This window comes from Callospermophilus lateralis, chromosome 9 (genome assembly GCF_048772815.1).
Source record: "Callospermophilus lateralis isolate mCalLat2 chromosome 9, mCalLat2.hap1, whole genome shotgun sequence".
Classification (NCBI taxonomy): Eukaryota; Metazoa; Chordata; class Mammalia; order Rodentia; family Sciuridae; genus Callospermophilus; species Callospermophilus lateralis.
In genome coordinates this window covers 59676360-59696210 of record NC_135313.1, presented here as the reverse complement: position 1 = coordinate 59696210, position 19851 = coordinate 59676360, and the positions used below count along the sequence as shown (strand labels likewise).

General features: G+C 32.2%; 1 protein-coding gene across 1 annotated transcript in view; it reads right to left on the bottom strand.

Moving 5' to 3' along the window:
* Tlk1 (tousled like kinase 1) overlaps nt 1-19851 on the bottom strand; it is a 130468-nt gene that overhangs the window by 22391 nt on the left and 88226 nt on the right. The window contains exons 7-12 of the mRNA XM_076865737.2: nt 18614-18703; nt 16707-16799; nt 12014-12124; nt 11767-11903; nt 8141-8329; nt 3114-3180 (exon numbers count right to left, since the gene is read on the bottom strand). Of these exons, the coding sequence (XP_076721852.1) occupies nt 3114-3180; nt 8141-8329; nt 11767-11903; nt 12014-12124; nt 16707-16799; nt 18614-18703 (687 nt within the window). The remainder of the gene's footprint in view (nt 1-3113; nt 3181-8140; nt 8330-11766; nt 11904-12013; nt 12125-16706; nt 16800-18613; nt 18704-19851) is intronic.

The window sequence follows — 19851 nt, the reverse complement described above, 5'->3', positions numbered from 1 at the left end:
TATATTAAAGAATTTTTGATAGTGAAAAAAGTGGTCTGTAAAGTGACTTTCCTAATCTCAGAAGACAAAGGTAATAATTTCATAAGTAAAGTTTACTTTTACTTTTTGGTGGCAATTAGAAACACCAACTAAAAACACTTTATCATAGCCATGAGCTTATTTTTGGAGGTTTCTATCTGATTCTATCATAGTTTAACCACTTTGGACTTATTATTTTTCCAACACTACAGATTAGCATAGAATGTGAACTGAACATTATGACTTATTCAATGGTAAATAAACTTTTTCATACTTCAGATTACCTATTTGATTATCATTAATATCATTACAAAATACAGTGCACATAATTTATTCCATTTCAAAAAAAGGAAAAAAGATCTGTTCATACTGCATCAGCTTCCTTATGAAGTTAGTTTTTAACTTCTCTACTAACAAATTTAATCTAATAAATAATTCTGCTTAATGTTAAGCATTTATTAAAGGAAAAGAGAGAAGAGAGAGAAAGAGTTACCCCTGCTAATGCAAAAATATGCCAGGTTCCAAACCTAAACCTTAAACTGACATCCCACAGGTTACTGGCTGTACAAGTTACATGGTCATTAAATATTCAAAGATCAGATCTGATCCAGCATGTGGTAGTAGCTACACAACTTACAGGTTTGGGTATACTTTGTGTCAGCCTAATAAACCCAGAACCACAGAGAGCTAATAATATAGTGGTGGTAATGTCTTTTCTCTTGACTAAAGCCTGTCTTCTGTGTTAAAAGTTTATTCAATCTTTTTTTTTAAGAAAACAGAATAACCTATTTATAATGACCTATTTCCAACTGTGCTTTAGAAATCTATTTTTAATACATGAACCTTACTGCTTGTTATTTTTTAATTGCACAATTAAATAGTACCCAATTGTAAGCAGACACCTGCTATTTATTTGTGCTCTAAAGGTGACATTACTTGCTTAGTTTTATCCTCTATATGTACTACTAGCAACATTCTTTATAAATGCATTCATTCTTCTCATCCAAAATAGTCTCTCAGAAGAAAATGTAATTCAAAACATACAGGTATATTTCAGCATTATTAGTGATCCATTCTCCCAAAATATTCTATGATGGAGGTCAAGGAAAAGTTGTAGATTAAGAAGATAAAGTCAGAAATCTAAGACTGCTCAGTAAATTTGATAAAAGCTGGGGTGGGGGGGGAAAGCACGAAAAAGATTATAGAAAGGACAATTATTAGAAAGAATGAGTGAATATGAAGAATGTAGAAGTCAAACATTGGGAAAGAGGATAATATGAAGGTTAGAACAGAACGTGAAGTATTCCATAATAATTTGTAAGTATTTATATAATAACTAGATGCATAAGTATTCTTCAATTTAGAAAATAAACGTATTATTTATAGAAACAAATATTTCCCAAACACAAGGAAAGCTATAAATTAATCATCAACCAACCAAAACCCCAAAACAAACTCTCCTCTGAAGCCTTTTCAAAAGTGTTGTTTTTTTTTTGTAAAATACGTAGTCAATTCTGAATTAAACTGCTTTAAAATTTTGAATTTTCATAAGATAAGATTTTTCATAAGGCACACATATACAATGTAATCATTATGTAATTTAAACTTTGTTATTACATGTGAATAACCCTTGAGGTAGAATTCTAAATATATACTTAGTTGTACATACTAGTAAAACTAAATATCTATTTCTTTATCACCAAAGGCTGGTTAGAAAATAATTGGTAGCTTTTTATATGGGATATCAAGAATAAGCATTATTAAAATAGCTTAGGTAGGCACATAAATACTTGTGATTCATCCTGTACTAAAAATCCCTTCTTTGCTGCCACAGTTCCATAGATCCAATATAGTTCTATTACTACAGAATGATTACTACAGTTCTATTGTTCCATCTGATGTAGAAAATAGACAAAAGCTGTCTACTGTATCTCAAAGATCAGGAAAAAGTCATTAATTGCAATAGAAAATAAAGGACTTTTTTAAAAAAATGACCAAAATAAATAATTTGGAACTCACTGTTCAAGTAATTTAGGTTGAAGCTTTCTGGGCAGTGGCAGAGACGATTATAGTTTAGTAAAGGACACAGATACAAATTATATATTACACATCTACAAAAACACAAAACATTTTTCTATTCCCTATAACCAAATGGCAGTGTGTATATATTTATATATATATTTTTTCTATTCTCTGTAAGCAAAGACAGGCGTCTCTGGCATATTGATAATATTACAAAAACAAGTTAGTATATAGTGTGATGGTAGCAGCTACCAGAATGGATTTCTCAGTCCTGTTTCACCCTACCCAAGGGAGATAACCTCATAGATAGTGTCTTTAACTAGTTCATCAACTCCTTTTTAGCTATACTTTAGCCTGTTAAAATTTTTAAATAAATCAGACAAGCAGAAACCAAAATAAAACACTGGGTAGAACAAAGGAATCTTTATGTCTATTAGAAACTTCATTTGGCAGGGAAAAACTCTACTTTCTTATCACTAGTTCTTAAAAACAGTTTGAATTAAAATAAAGACCTATAAAATCAATGGAATTTATACAACTTCAGAGTTAACAAACAAGTACAAAGCTATATATTATAAAAATTTACAATAACAAAGTTTTTTCTAAATTATGTCATTTTATGACTAATGATTATTTCTTTTAAACTTTATGTACATATTTTAATCAAAACACGTAAAGAAGCATTTGACAAAAAAAATTAAGCCAAAGAATTTAAGAATGTTTTTGAGAGTTGTTATTTTAATTCATTATGAAACGGACACATACAACATGGAATTTTACATTTTATCTTAAAAATCAAACATTTTCTATCAAAAGGTGGCACTGAAGAGTAATCTAAAGACCCTGGAATATCAGAATCTCAGTATTTTTAAAGTTAGTTGTCACAAAGTGAAGAAATGTTATTTTAATATACTCAAGATACAAATGCAACTTAAGAGTTTTTTGCTTGTTTTTTTGGTCTGGGGGTTCTAAATTTGGCATCTTTTTCTTAAGTTTTGGCTTCTAAAATACAAAAAACACAATTCTCTACTTTGGTAGCAAATTAAACTAAAAATCCAGCATGTTTCACATACCTTTTTGAGATGTCCTAGTCTAAGTTTGAAAATTTCTTCCTGTTCATGATATTCTGCCAAAGTCAACCTGTCAAAAGTGAAATTTTAATTCTACATTTTGAGATTAATACTTATTATTTCTTATTAACAACTAGAAAAACATGATAAAAATGGCCAAATGATAGTACTAAAAATGGTGACAATTTTTAGCCAAAAATTCTTTAAGATATTATTCAGAGTATATGCCTAATACCTATAGATGGAGCAATTAACTAACAATTATTTGATTAGTACCATCTATTAAGTTACCCAGAATATAGAAACGAAGGACACAGGGAAAAAAGACAATTTCTCCTTATATTTTAGTTTGAGCTTACACTCTATATGGAGGTAAAGAGGTAAAAAAAAAAGAAACAATTAAAAAATAATAATTTTAGGTTATATTAAGTTGTTCTTAAGAAAACAAAAAAGCATGGTGGATAATGACAGTAATTTGCTCTGGTTGTTAAATGCTCTTGAGACGATTTCAGAGTACATTCTATACAATGGCAAACTAGAAGTAAATATATGAGCCTCAGGCTGTAGATGGGCAAGCAGGGCAGGGCAGATCATGCATGGATTTTAGGCCAGGTAAAGAATATCAAATTTTACTCAAAGAATAATGAGAAACCACTTCAAAGGATGTCAGTCCAGTCTAGGTATTGATTTAGGAAAAAAGGAAGAGGGGAAAAAAACAGATGTTACCCCCTTGTCTATATCAGTGTATGAGGAGCAAAATAAAGGAAAGCTAAAACTACCCAAAGCACACAATTCTAAAAATTCTTCAGTGCTGGGGACTAAACACTAGGTCTCATACATGCCAAGCAAATGATCTATCACTGACCTATATCTCCAGTCCCAAATTCTTATTTATTTATTTTTTTTGAGGTTCTGGGATTGAAGCTAGGGCCTTACACATGCTTTGCAAGAACTCTACCATAACTCTACTATTGAGCTATATTCTTTCCCCAATACTAAATTCTTTTTTTTTTTTTTTTGCACCAAGGATTGAATCCAGGGGTGCTTAATCACTAAGCCACATCCAGCCCATTTTTATATTTTATTTAGAGACAGGGTCTCGCTGAGTTGCTTAGCGCCTCGCTATTTGCTGAGGCTGGTTTTGAACTTGCAATCCTCCTGTGTCAGCCTCCTGAGCTGCTGGGATTACAGGATGCGCCACTGAGCCTGGCTCCAGCACTAAATTCTTAATAAACATAAACTTTAAATCTTTAAAGTATGGGATATGATCATTTTATTATCAATTCCAAATATTCTTATGATAGCTTTGAAAACTAACCATTTTAATATATGTAATGAGACCACTGTAAGACTTATATACTATACTTAAGAAAAATGATTCTGTGTTCTGATAAAGCAGAAGAAAGGAATAAACACAGGCAATACTAAAAGAAAGGCAATACTAAAAGAAAATGAGGTTTAAAAACTAAATATATTTAATATCTCAACTAACTCAATGCAAGAAAGCTTTTAGGAAAGCTTCTAGATATGTACATATGCCATGGGTGGAAGTTTAATTATATAATGACAAAATTTTCTACTCTTAAAGTGGGGTTTTAGGCCCCCTAGTAGAGCATGGGATGGGCTCAGACTTTTTAAAAACTGTACATTTTTGTTTGTTTCTATATAGGAATAAAATACAATTCTTTTTTTTTTTTTTTAAAGAGAGAGTAAGAGAGGACAGAGAGAGAGAATTTTTTAATATTTATTTTTCAGTTATAGGCGGACACAACATCTTTGTTTGTATGTGGTGCTGAGGATCGAACCCGGGCCGCACGCATGCCAGGCGAGCACGCTACCACTTGAGCCACATCCCCAGCCCAAAATACAATTCTTTACACTGATTTTTACTGAGTTAAGAAAACACAGCTAAAATCTGGTATTTGAAAGCCAAAACTAGTACATAGCAAGTTCTCTGAAAGTTTTCTTTTTCTTTTTCCGGGTATCAGGGATTGAACTCAGGGGCACTCAACCACTGAGCCACATCCCCAAGGTCTCAATGAGTTGCTTTTTGCTGAAGCTGGCTTTGAACTTGTGGTTCTCCTGTCTCATCATCCTGAGCTGCTGGGATTATAGATGTGTGCCACCATGTCCAGCAAGTTCTCGAAATCTTAAAGTTGTATTCTACTAAGAAGTTTGGTTATCATGAAAAACTGCAAAGTTCCTACACATGCAGATTGTTGGAATTTCTCCCATTTGAGAGGAAGAATATTTTGCTTTCTTGAGTTGGTACGCTACTGACTTTCAAGGGCAGTGATTCTTACCATTTTATAACCACAGGTATCTAAAGAACAAATCTAAAGCAAGTTATAAAATACTTTCCCAAGAAACGTTTACATATATATAAATAACTTGGGAGTTGACAGATACCAGTTTTAGTGTGCCTATTCTAAAGGTCTTGTCTCACTGACTATGATGCAAATCTCATCATGGCAAAAGAGCCATTTCTTACATTTGTCTACATTTCCCTATTAAGAAGTACCTGACAAAAGCTTTTTAGATATTTCTGTTGTCTATCTACATTAATGGAAAACGTTTTTAAAGAAATGTATGTATTTAGATAAATGAAAAGTGGTCAATCTTCTCTAAAGAACTAGGATTTGGGGCTGGGCTGTAGCTCAGCAGCACAGTGCTTGCCTAGCATGCATGAGGATCTGGGTTCCATCCTCAGCATCACATAAAAATAAACAAACAAAATAAAGGCATTCTTGGGCTGGGGATGTGGCTCAAACAGTAACACGCTCGCCTGGCATGCACGGAGCTCTGGGTTCGATCCTCAGCACCACATAAAAATAAAATAAAGATGTTGTGTCCACCGAAAACTAAAAAATAAATATTAAAAAATTCTCTTTCTTTAAATAAATAAATAAATAGAGGCATTCTGTCCATTTACAACTACAAAAAAAATTTTTTTTAAAGAAATAGGATTTGATTACACAGAATGAAAAGAACTAAGCTAGAACAGTATTAACATTAATGGCTTTTAATTACCAATTGTTAGGCTGTTTTAAGGTGATTTTTCAAAAATCCTCCTAGCGAGTCATTTGGTTAAGTTATTTAACAAAATCTTTTATTCACATGTACTATAAGGACACAGCTCTTCCCAAACAAACCATGTCTTCCTATATGAATCTTATCAGATACTAGGTTGAATTTATTAATATTTTATTGTGTACACATACACAAATATATTTTATTTAGAAGCATGTTAACACTCTTAAATAAAGCTGTTCAGTAGGTTTAAGAAAATCTTCAGTAGGTTTATAAAAAAACAGGGGCTGGGGTTGTGGCTCTGTGGCAGAATGCTTGCCTCGCACATGTGAGGCACTGGGTTTGATCCTTAGCACCACATAAAAATCCAAACAAACAAAATAATGATATCGTGTATATGTATAACTAAAAAAAAAAAAATTAAAAAACAAAAAAACCCCAAAAACTTTCTAAACAAATTTAATATTCAATGACAATCTGTTTCATAAGGAAAAGAACTTGAAGCCTCAAAGTTAAATGATACAAGCTATAGTAAATAGACTATTAGAGTCACTTAAGGGTGCGGGGAGCTTAACTCGTTTATTTATTAAAATTTAACAGAGCTTTACTGAACATTTAACCATAAGTCATGCTTTGAGGATTAAATTTTTAAAGGGGGAGGGGCATGGTTTGCCTTTGAAAAGCATAAAACAACTAGGAATAAAGGGAATTTCTTCAACATTATAAATGGGGTTTTATAAAAATAGATAACTGACATAACAGTCAATGGTAAAAATTTTGAAGATTTCGCCCTAAGATCAGGATGTCCACTTTCACCACTGCTATTCAATACTCTAGTGGAAATCCTACCAGAGCAGGAAAAAGAAACAAAATGCATTCAAATTGTAAAGAAGTAAAACTGTCTGTATTCACAGATGGCATGGCTCTTCATGTAGAAAATGCATGAGGAAAAAAAACCCCGTTAGACCTAATGAATACATTCCGCAAACACACAGGGTATGAGATCAATACACAATAATCAGTTGTGTTTTTATACACCATAAATGAACAACTTGAAAAGAATATTAAGGAAACAATCTCATGTATACAACATCTAAATAAACAAAATAATTAGGACTAAATTTAACCCAGGAAAAGAAAGACTTATATAGGGAAAACTAATGAAATTTTAAAAGATCCAATTAAATGAAAAGACTCAAACATTGATGGATTGAAAGGAAGGAACCAGTAGAGAGCAAAAGGTTGAAGATGTAAGATAAAGAAGGTATCAAGAAGTTCCTTACATAGCAGATGATGGGATTCAAAACACCATATTTTAACAGAGGAGGAAATATATCCATACAAAATATCAAGGGTATACATATTTTCTAATCACATAAATTCATGTAAGTTCTTCCAGAAAAATTAGAAAAACCTTTCTTACAGAAAATATTAGTTTAGATATACCTGTACACTGAAATTTTAACAAGGGTGTTCTCTGTGGGATGGGATCACAGTCTATTATTACTCTCTTCCACGTTTTCCAAATTTTCTATGATAAGCATGTGACAATTTTTTAAAAATGCTTTTATCATTTGAAATACAAAGAGCAAGTCATTTACACAGAAAATTTAGAAAACAAAGAGCAGGAAAAAAAAAAATATTCACAACCAGCCCCATGAATTGCTTTCAGAAAATAAATGACAGTTATTACTTAAATTAACATTCCCTCAGAAAAGAAACATCAATAGGAACATTGAATTGAAATAATCAAAACTTTGACACTTTAACTGATTCAGACTTATAAAAAGGGCAGATTCCAGTATCTACTTACAAAAGTAGAATTCAGATGTTTGGGGCTTATTAATTTAAAGCTAAATTTTCAATATTGACTTCCTTCCTGGCCATAACTATTTTTACTTTTTAAATATTAATTATAAGCAACATTCATTACTAACATTTATACTCACTATCTACAATTTGAAAAAAAAAAAAAAGGAAAATTCAAAATAGAAGCTTACAGTTGTGGTAAATTTGGTCTAACAAAGGGATCATTTTCTGCTCCATTGACTGCTTTGTTTTTTCTTTGTTTTGGTTCAGAATTGGTAGAAGGTGCCTGAGAATTATTAGCTGTGGGAGGTTTGCGTTTGGCTAGAAGTTTCCTTTGCCGTTCAATATCTTCCCTTTGCTGATTCACCCATTCTTGTTGCCTATGTAAAAATGAATGAAACCATATTAACCTTCAATTACTTTTCACAGTTAAAACATGAAAAAATACATTAGAAAACATGAAAAATCAACATAAATTTGTAACCTTTTGGTTCTACTCCTGTGAATCAATTTCTACTCATTCTTCAGGTCTCATTTGAAACAATCATTTTTAAGTGAGATGTTCCCCTAAACTCCTGGTCTAGGGAAAGGTGGGTTGATATACAGAATCTCATGGTAACTTGTCCCCATTTCTGCCTTTCTAACAAATACAATTCCTGTAGATACTTCACCAGAATGTCTCTGGTAAGCCTACCTCCCTAAGAATGGAGAGCATATCTACTTTATATCTTCTTGTATCCCTAACACTAGCACAGTGATCAATACATAATTTGGTACGCTCAATAAAAAAAATAATTGATGAAATAAATGAATGATCTTAAAAAAAAAAAAAAACCCTAGCAGTTAAGAATGGGGTAGGCTTTGTACATGCATCTCACATATAAAAACCTTTATACATTTTATATTTATATTAGCAGACAAGATTACAAGAGGCAAATAGGAATTTAATATGAAAGTGTTATTTTCTAAATTTATCTGTTAAAAAGAAATTTTGAAGATGTGTAGTTGATGTTTTGAAATGAAACACAAATTTGCCTTAATATAAAAAAATTGGGGAGCAAAAAGAATTTTGACAATTTAAGGAAAGACAAATAAGGGAACAGCAAGAGACTCAGCATGAATTTGAAAACTAGGAAGTTAATAAATGTGAAGTTATTAACATTTTCCATTCAAGAATCTAAGCAATTTTGCCATGGGCTCACTAATTCTAAAAGCAAATAGATATTATGTCTATTACAAAAATACAGGTTGGAGATTTTTAACAGTTTGATTAGAGCATTAAGTAGCTTAACAGGGGATCTTTTTTGTTAAGCTATCCCATTGTACAATACCCTAAGCTAATCAAATAGTAATTATCTTGCTTTTAGGTCATCATACTGTGTAATGCAAAAAATTTAAAACTCTACCTAGTTATGGTATTTAGATTTAGAGCAAGTCAAAAGTTTCATCTAACTCCATTCCTACCATTCAAACCAGAACTATAGAGCCCCTACTGGTCTTCTGCATACACTCCCTTCCCTTTCCTATGCTTTGTGTAAGGGAACAACAGAATAAGACAAGAATGAAAGAACAGGAAGAACCAAGGTAGAAGAGCAAAAGGGTATAGAAAAATCTCAAGAACACCAAAGTGAGACTAGGACCTTAAGCCAGTTTTCACTTGGAAGGAGGAATAAATAATTTCAGTTATTAAAAAAGTAAATTTTAGAGCTGAGATGTAGCTCAATGGTAGAGCACCTGCCTAGCACCTGCAAGGCCCTGCAGTTAGATTCCCAGCACCACACACAAAAAAACCCCAAACTTGTGTGTGTGCATACAAACCAAAGATTGAATTCAGGGGCACTGGACCACTGTGCCACATCCCCAGCCCTTTTTTATATTGTATTTAGAGACAGGGTCTTACTGAGTTGCTTAGAACCTCACTGTTGGTGAGGCTGGCTTTGAATTTACGATTCTCCTGCCTCAGCCTCCTAGCTGCTGGGATTACAGGTGTGTGCCACCATGCCTGGCCAAAAGTAATTTTAAAAACAATTTCAGAGTACAATCAAGATGCTATAAGTGTAAATAAACAGCCTAGTTATAATCCTAATAAAAAGTAAAGAATTACTAGAATGGATAAATAGCTAATATCTGATTATTCAGGAAGGGAACGTCCAATTTAGAGATTATTAACATGATTAATTTTCATTAATTCATTTCTCTTTTCATTCACTAATCACTTTATACCAATGATTACAAACAGCATAATAAAAATATGTAGTAACACAGTAAATCCCGAATAAATGCTTATTAGTGATAGCTAAGACACAAAAGTTCTTTTGATCTTTTCTGATAGTTCAGTGGAGAAATTTTAACTACTGGCATGCATAGTATTTATACTAGGTCATATTATGCATATTAGACCATGCATATGAATTATGTAACCTCTCTTTTATTCATTATAAGACAACTACAGGATCTGGGTTTTGTAGCAAAGTTTCTTGCTCAGAAGACACTAAAAAAATTATGGCTTCTATCTCAAATCCATTTCTTGCTCTTCTCCACTTTTACAGTCAATATATTAATTCGAGCATGATCACTTTCATCTGTATACTTTTCCATATTAACTGTCAACAATCTATCCTCTTTTCACTATTATTTCCATATTATCAGTTATCATTCTACAACTCAGATCTGATCATACACACTACATATAAACCTTTAACAATGTCCATTATTCACAGAATTAAAACCTAAACTCTAGCATCACAAGGATACTGTCCCTTATTGTGTTATGCTTAATACCTAAGCACAGCTGTACTGAACAAAAAAAATAAAGTAAAATCTGTTGAGAGAGAAGGCCATTTTTTTTAGCAAGTCGTCCTGGGAATGCATGTTTGAAGCAGCATTGCTGATGTGATACCATGTGAAATAGGCTTTACTCTGTTTTTCATAAGGGACTGACTCTGGGAAAGCTGATGTAGAATTCTGGCATACTCTGCTTCCTTGATTTTTATAAATTTCCCAGAGGAAAGAGGAAGGGAGGAAAGGAAGAAAGGAAGGGAGGGAGGGAAGAGGGATGGATGGATGGATAAATAAACAAATAAGCCAATGGGAGTAGCATAGTTCCTGGCTCCCTTAACACAGAAACAGCCAACCTATTCTTACCTAACACCATCTAAACTCAAGAAAATGCAGTGTATTAAAGTACACCTTTGAAATGCTAAAGCCACATGTTCATTTCAACTGAGTTATTAAATCTGAGGCAAAAGAAGAAAAAAAGTTCTTTTCCTTAGGAATAGAAAGAGGTAAGGGCTGAATATTATCACTTATAAATTAGGAAATGGCAAAAATAAAATTAAGTAGAAAGCCAGGTGCAACAGCACAAGCCTTTAGTCCCAGCGCTATGGAGGCTAAGGTAGGAGGATCATTTGAGCCCAAGAGTTCAAGACCAGCCTAGGCAACATGACGAGATCCTATATAAAAAAATAAATAAATAAGAGGTATGTAGAAAAATCCCAGGAGACAGACAGACGCAGACACATACAACTCTTCCCACTGAACAAATTTCTAACAATTTTCCTCCCCAAATTATCACCTAAAAGTTAGAATGTGGTTATATTTAGGAAAGTCAGACTTTAGAATACTACATTTAGATGAATGCTAATTAATCAATGTCTGTTTAAAGTTAAAATTGTTAACACCTGTTTCACATTCCTTTCAAAAAGTAAGGGGAAGATGTTGAGTGTAATTCTAAATTTATAATATTTTAAAGTAACAAAAACCCAAAGAAATACTAATTTTTGAAAATATAAGAATGACTAAAAAAATAATGACTAACTTCACAAGATTCTGAAATGCAAAACCATCTGTCCATTGTTCAGTAAATGAAGCGCCATGTCTAACTGTTGTAAAGTGCCCAAGGCGTAATCTATCTTGCATACTCTTCTCTCTGCTTGACAATTTTTCTTGTGTACTCTGAAAAAAGGAGGAAATATCATCATTCAATTTTATTCATTAAATTTTAAAAGCATACAAGACAAAAGGGGCTAGGGAAGCAGGGAAAATTTAGTGAACTTTGAACTTACCTTTTCAATAAGAAGTTTCTTGCTCATTGATATGCACTTATTTAATCGTTCTTTGTATTTTTCAAGTAATTTTTGTTGATCATCTATTTGCCGTCTGAGATCACAGTTAGCCTAAAATATACATAGAAAATGCAAAAGGTCTAGAATTTGTATCTATGAAAAGCTTAGGTTTTTTGGTTATTTTGCAGAACTAGGGATGGAACTCAGGGATCATCTCCCACTGATCTATATCCCCAACTTTTTCCATTTTTTAAGACAAGGTCTTGTTAATTGCCACAGGTGACCTCAAACTTGAGATCCTCTTGAGTAGTGGAGATTACAGGCATATGCCACCATACCCAGCTCTTAGAAATATTTTTAATGTTTTTGAATAAATTGTACATAGATAGGATTAATAAAACTAAATTATCTGAGCATGATGCTTTGAAAAAATCAAGCCTACTTACTAAGGGACAATAGAAATAAATGTAACTCAACTTTGTGCTAAAAATACATGAAATTTATATACATATTCCATATATTCAAATCCATACTCTAAGGTACATAACACTGGCTAAGTTAACTAAGTTATCTGAATCTAAGCTCAGTTTTCTTATTTCTAAACAGGGGCAACAACATCTACCTCAGTTAAAAATAAATGAAATATGGTATAGAATACGTCTTAACATTTGAGAATACATCTGAGCTAGGCACAGTGGCACACGCCTGTACTTCTAGCAACTTGAGAAGCTAAGGCAGGAGGATCATAAGATTGAGTCTGGCCTGAAAAACTTAGAAAGACCCTTCCTCAAAACAAAATAAAAAGGGCTGGGATGTAGCTTAGTGGTAGAACTTCTGTATTTCTGTAAAAAAAAAAAAAAGTTGTTTTTTTTTTTTTTAAAGAAAAAATGAATGTTCTCTTAAAATAAACATCTTCTCTATTAAAATTGTGGATGATGCTGTAAGGTACTTATCCAAAAACTATCCCCACTATTCTTCCTTAGCAATAAAATACCAAAACTCTATTTAACTCTGTAGGCAGTCATATACTCAAAGAGGCCTCCCTCTGATTAGAATAGTGTAGTAGTAAGAGGATTACCTGGAAGGCTTGCTGAGACCCACTTCCGGCAGTTTTCTGAGTTAATAGGTCTAAGAAAGGGGCTAAAAATTTCCATTTCTAACAAGTTCTCCACTCATGCTGATATCTAGTCTGAGGATGACCATAATCTGAAAACAACAGGTCTAGGCAAATCATGGAAGAAGCTAAAGTACAATGACATTATGTCTTGAAAATGCTGAGAGACCATAACAGCTGACCTAAAATAGATGTAATTCATACAAGACCAACAAATTGTGTGTGTATACACAATGTGCATGTATTTAACTTGAAAAACTGACTCTAAAATTCCCTCAGGACTACAAAGGACACCAAAATAGCCAAAATGAAGTAGAAGATATTTGTTGAACCATATATCAAATTTAATATAAAGCTACAACAATAATCATCATCATCATCAACCAAATTCTTCTTAATAATGGAAATCCAATGCTTTATTCTAGATTGACATGTGCCTAGCTAAAAGATTACATTTCCCAACTTCCCTTGTAGCTAAGGCTGGTCAATAAAATGTTAGCAAAAGTAGCTTGACTAAACATCCAATAAGGCTGCACATGGAACCACACTTTTTGTTTTCCTCACCTCTTCCTGATTTCTGCTTAGAATACAGATATTATAACTGTGACTCAAGTAGATATTTTGGACCCTGATGGGACTGTCAAGATGGAAGCCATGTGCTGAGTATGAGGAAGCAGAATACTGAAGTAGCCAAGGTCCTATATGATACTATGGGAAAAAAAAAAAAAAAATCACACCTGGGCTCCCACTTCTGCTTTTTGCTTGAAAAATAAATTTCTATCTAACTTAAAATATTGTTTTTTATATTCTTTGTTACAAAGACAACTACTAAATGATAAAACAACAACAACAAAAAAGAGGGCTGGGATTGTGGCTCAGTGAGCACTTGCCTAGCATGTGTGAGGTACTGGGTTCAATTCTCAGCACCACATAAAAAATAAACAAATAAAATAAAGGCATTGTGTCCATCTATTAAAAAAAAAAAAAAAAAGATACCATTATGGAGCATTCTATTCTATGTTCCATTGTTCTGCCTGAGTATCACTATACTGGTACCCAAGCAGAACAATGGAACACAATATAGATAACACAAAATAGATCCTCTTGCATATGGAAATAACAATTTATGATCGAGTTGGCAGTGTAAGAATGGACACTTGATTAAAAGGAGTTGAACAACTGGTTATCCACACAGAAAGAAATTAAATGGAATACCCTACTCCACACCATACCCCAAAATCAATTCTACTGAGATTAACAACTTATACTGAAAGACCAGAATATAAAAGTTCAAAAAGAATATATAGAAAAACATCTTGAGGATCTAAGAATTTTTAAAAATAAGCAAGGCAAATTTAAATAAAATATTTAATAATATAAAAATTAAAAATACAATCACCAAAGGACAGCATGACATAATGAAAAGACAAATCACATAGTGGGAGAAAATCAACATGTCCAACCAAAAAAAGTTGGTATCACTAAGAGTCAAACAACCCAATTTAAATTGGGCACCCCCGAATCAGTTACTTCATAGAAGAAACATATAGTTAATTTAAACCAATAGAAAACCGGGACTGCATAACAGAGCCATGAGACACCATGAAGACATCCATCAGATTTTCCAGAAAGAAAAAAAAAATTGTTTAAAACCTTAAATTATTAAGTCTTGGCAAGGTTTTTATGCAATTGATTCTTATGGACCACTACAGTTGGGAGTATATATCGATGCAACCACTTTTGAAAAGTTTGGTATCATAAAGTGAAGCAAAAGATGTTCATGCTTTGTACTATTGCCATGTCTTCCCTAAGCATATATAATAGAAAAAATCTTGCACATCTGCCCTACAAGAATATTCTTAGCAGAATTATTTATATTAGAAAAAATGAAAACAAAATGTCAACTAAAAGCAGAAGAGACACACAAATCATGGCATATTCACAGAGTAATGCCTTATTCTCCCATATATAATGTTCAGTGAAAACAAGCTGGGCAAAAGGATCAACATAAGATAATTTCACTTAAATAATTTAGTGTACAGACATATTTAATATAAGCATTAATAAAAAACATAATGGCAAGACACGTACAAAATTTGGAGGTTAAGAGGGGGAGCATGAAAGGAATGGAGGAACTTTAGATAGGACAAAGGAGAGGGAGGGTAAGGGAGGGGGGCAAGAGGGTAGGAATGATGGTGGATGAGTTAGAACATGTATGAAGTATTATTCTTTATATTCTTTGTTACAAAGAAAACTACTAAATGATAAAACAACAACAAAAAAAAGAGGGCTGGGATTGTGGCTCAGTGGTAGAGCACTTGCCTAGCATGTGTGAGGCACTGGGTTCGATTCTCAGCACCACATAAAAAATAAACAAATAAAATAAAGGCATTGTGTCCATCTATTAAAAAAATACTGAAAATACTTTGCATACAATCAGCGACTTGGAGAATTGTGCTCTATATGTGTAATATGAAATGAATTGCATTCTGCCATCATGTATAACAAATTAGAATAAATAAATAATTTTAAAAAGAATAGAGGTTAATGGTAAAGAGATATGAAAGAGTAAATGGGACAGAATTAGGAAAGATACTCTGGATGTTCCAAAGGGGAATATGGTAGAATCATAGGTGTTGATTTTATTGAGTTCCTATACCAATGGTTCTCAATGCTTGCTTAATTAGAATAGTCCATAGCAGCTTTTAAAACTATGAGATGGACATTGTTATCCTAGGAACATGTATGATTGCATGAACAATGAGACCCTACATTGTGTACAACCAGAGAAATGTAAATTGTGCTCCATTTGTGTACAATGAATCAAAGTGCATTCTGTTGTCATGTATAACTAAGAAAAAAAAAAAAAAAACAGGAAAAAAATAATAAAACTAAACATCCAGGGGCTGGGGTTGTGGCTCAGTGGTAAAGGGCTTGCCTAGCATGAGTGAGGCACTGGGTTCAAGCCTCAGTACCACATATAAATAAATGAATAAAATAAAGGTTCATCAACATCTTAAAAAAATTTAAAAAATAAAATAAAAAATAAAGAACTAAGCATCCAAGCTACATCACATTAATTTGATCAGAACTCCTCAAGGTTAAGAGTTCAGACATTATTAGTATTTCTACCCTTTCCATATGGTGATTCTAATAAACAGCAAGGAGTAAGAACTACTGTTTTATACCTTACTCACATTATAAGTACACTTTTGGATATATTTTAAAATAAATTTTTCCTTAAAAATCTCACAGGACTACTTATTTTATTCTCTATAGTATCAGATATAAGGCAGGCATATAGCAAAATCAATTAACTTTAAAACTAACATGAAATGATTATCTGTCTGATGAGTAGCAGATAATATAAAAATCAAACTTTAAAGACTTCCATTTCATCATCCATTAAGAGCTAACAGAATAATTTTAAAGTTGGTATTATCAGTTACATACTTACACTACTAGACAAAGCTTATTTTTTTTCCCAGCTATAGACAACTTTACCATGTTTTTTCTCATCAGTTTCACTGATGCCAAATAATTTGCTCGATTTTTTCCACTCCATGACTTATTACTTACCCTGAGCAAGTCATCTATACGACCTTCCTTTTTTTCCAGGTCCTGGTTTTTATTATTTTCTAATGCTGCTAATTTCAGCATTGTGAGATCAGTCTAAATGAAAGAAAGTTACTTTGTTATTTCCATTATATAGTCTTATGCATACAAACGTAAAACTAGATTTTATTTAACTTCCAAAAGCAAAGAAAAAGGTGAGTTATATTTGTATGTAAATGGTATCTCAAAAAGTCTTAGTGCAGCTTTAAGCTTTAATAACTTCAGAAGCAGAAATACTACAAACATAGGAAAAAAACGTTAATTATTTAGAATACTGGTTTCTCATTAAAACTCAATATAGTCACTGCTTTGTACTATACACGACTCTAGTTGATTCCTAAACTTTGTGAAAAACCTTCTTTATCAGGGCTTGAATCCAGCAGCATTTAACCATTGAGCTATATCCCCAGCCCTTTTTATTTTATAATTTTTTTTTTTTTTTTGAGATTAGCTCTTACTGAATGCTTAGGGCCTTGCTAAGTTGCTGAGGCTGACCTTGAACTTGTGATCCCCCTGCCTTAGCCCCCTGAGCTGCTGGGATTATAGGATATACCACCACAACTGGCTTCAATTGTTTTTTAATTGACAAGTAAAAATTGTATATATTTATGGTCAACATCATGTTTTGAAATATATGTACATTGTGGAGTGGCTAAATTAAGTATTAAAAAAAAAAAATATATATATATATATATATATAATGTGTGATGAGAACACTTAAAATCTATTCTTTTAGCAATATTCATACATACAATAACTATAGTTGTCATAGTGTACAATAGATACATTGAACTTCTTCCTAAATTTGAGTTAACATCTCAAAACCTTTTATGAGTTGCTCAGTGACTAAAAGGAATACCCTGTACTTGAAATCCTGGCCAAAAGGGTTTTGATATATACATAATGGTTTGAATATGACCCTACAAGTAAGAATTGAATGAAAATAAAACTGGGGAACCAAGCTGGTCAAGCAACAGAATCTTACTCTCTCAATCCCCAAACTAATTAAAAAAAAAAAAGTGATCCAGAAACTGTCACATGTACAATATTAAAGTAAAAAACAGTACTGCAAGATTGGGATGCTCAGTGGCAGAATACTTGCCTAGCATGTGTGAGGTACTGGGTTTGATCTTTAGCACCACATTAAAAAAATAACAAATAAAATAAAGGCATTCTGTCCATTTACAACTTAAAAAAAAAAAAAGACATACTTTGTGTTTGTATAAATATGTCAAAATATATTCTATTGTCCTATATAACTAAAAAGAAAAACAACAAAAAATCCTTATTACTGGACTAGGGGTGCAATTTAGTAGTAGAGCATGTGCTTAACATCATAAGGCCCTGGGTTCAATCCCCAATACCAAAAAACAAAAACAAAACAAAACTTAGTACCTAATTCAAGTCATGAAACTCAATAAAAAGAATAACAAATATCCAAATAATTCAATTTTCTAATGACTTTCTAACTTATAGCATATATGCGTACACATCCACAAATGAACTGCCTTAATGTTTACCTCTAACAAATATACTAGTATCAACTCAAGATATCAATTATATATACTTGAATGCTATGTTCAAAAACAATCAGTAAAGAGAATTACCATATTAAGAGTGCTCTGAATGATTTGTTTAAAACATCTATGTATCTGTCGATGTGTTACAAAGGACAAAGTGATAGTGAATTAGGTGTTTCAATTTTTCCCTCCCTCCCTAAATGTTTTCTTGTTGTTGTTGTTTAGTATGTTAGTTTTCTTGATGTTTAATTTTACTTTATATCTAAAACAATAGTATATGTCTAAGTTCTTAGAATAAAGTTGTGCAGTGGTTTCCTAGAAGTCATAAAAATGATTTTAGTTATTAATTACCTGAGTAATTTTAAAGGATAACTGCTTTGGTTGTACAACAGGGTGGTCCCCAAAAGCTAATGCAGTAGGGGAAGGGCTATTCGGTCGAACCTGAAAAAACATATATTAAAATGTTTACCTTTAAGCAGGAAAAAAGGTTTCTATTTGGTAGCAATTACTTAACATTTCTCAAGTTTTGTTTTTTTTTTTTTAATCAGGATAATACTTGAAAAATAACTGACTTTTTAATCATCATTTATTCAACAAGCATTCTTTGAATACCTCCTACATAACGCCCAGTAACAGGTACAACCATACATTTTCTCTCTCTAGGAGCTTATATTCTAGTGCAATCAAAGAAATCTTAATAGTTTCATACTACTTAAAACAATTAAGGCCAGATAAACTGTTCTGAAACAAAAATATCAAAAACAAATTATGATGGTTCAAAAGGAAAAACAAAAATATCTTAATACAAAATTCTTAGTAACAGGGATAATAATACATGACCATAAGTAGGTTGATATCAATTTATTAATATATTCTATGATTTATCTAGTCACTAGCTTAAAAACACATTCATAGAAAGTAACAGATTATAGCACTGTATCAATGCTATCTATCACCATAATTATTAAATTACTATTGAATCTTTTGCCTACTTTGTATATGGGTTGTATGCAAGGGACAAAATAAAGAAAACTAAGTACACCAAGGGGTAGAAGCAGACACAATATTTGAATACATAAGTGATACTATGATTTTCAAAAATTTCTAAGTTATCTTTAAATTGTTGAAAGCCAACTTTATTTTTCTAACTAGATGAACTTTCACACAAAGAAAATAAAAAATAAAATCCAACATAAAAAACAATGCACATAAAAGAACTATGTCTTAAAATGTTACAAACAAATTGAAAAGTTATAAAATTGGCCAATGTCCTTCTCTCCTATGTTTAATTAAACAGCCTACCTTTTTCTTAAGCATTCCCAGAAATGATTTATACTATTATTTTCATGGTTAAGAAGTTTAATTGATAAAAAAGTTAGAAGTCAGAAATCAATAACTGACTACATGATTCAAGAGTTATTTATTTATCTCAGTCCCAGAGGCTCAACCACATTATTTTATAAAAACAATACTTATTAGATATAATTAATTCAGGAAATCTTTGGCAGCTCATTTTCAAAAACAAAGTTCTTTTTGGGGGGTGGAGGGGGACTGTACTGAGGGGTGCTTGACCACTGAGCCACATCTTC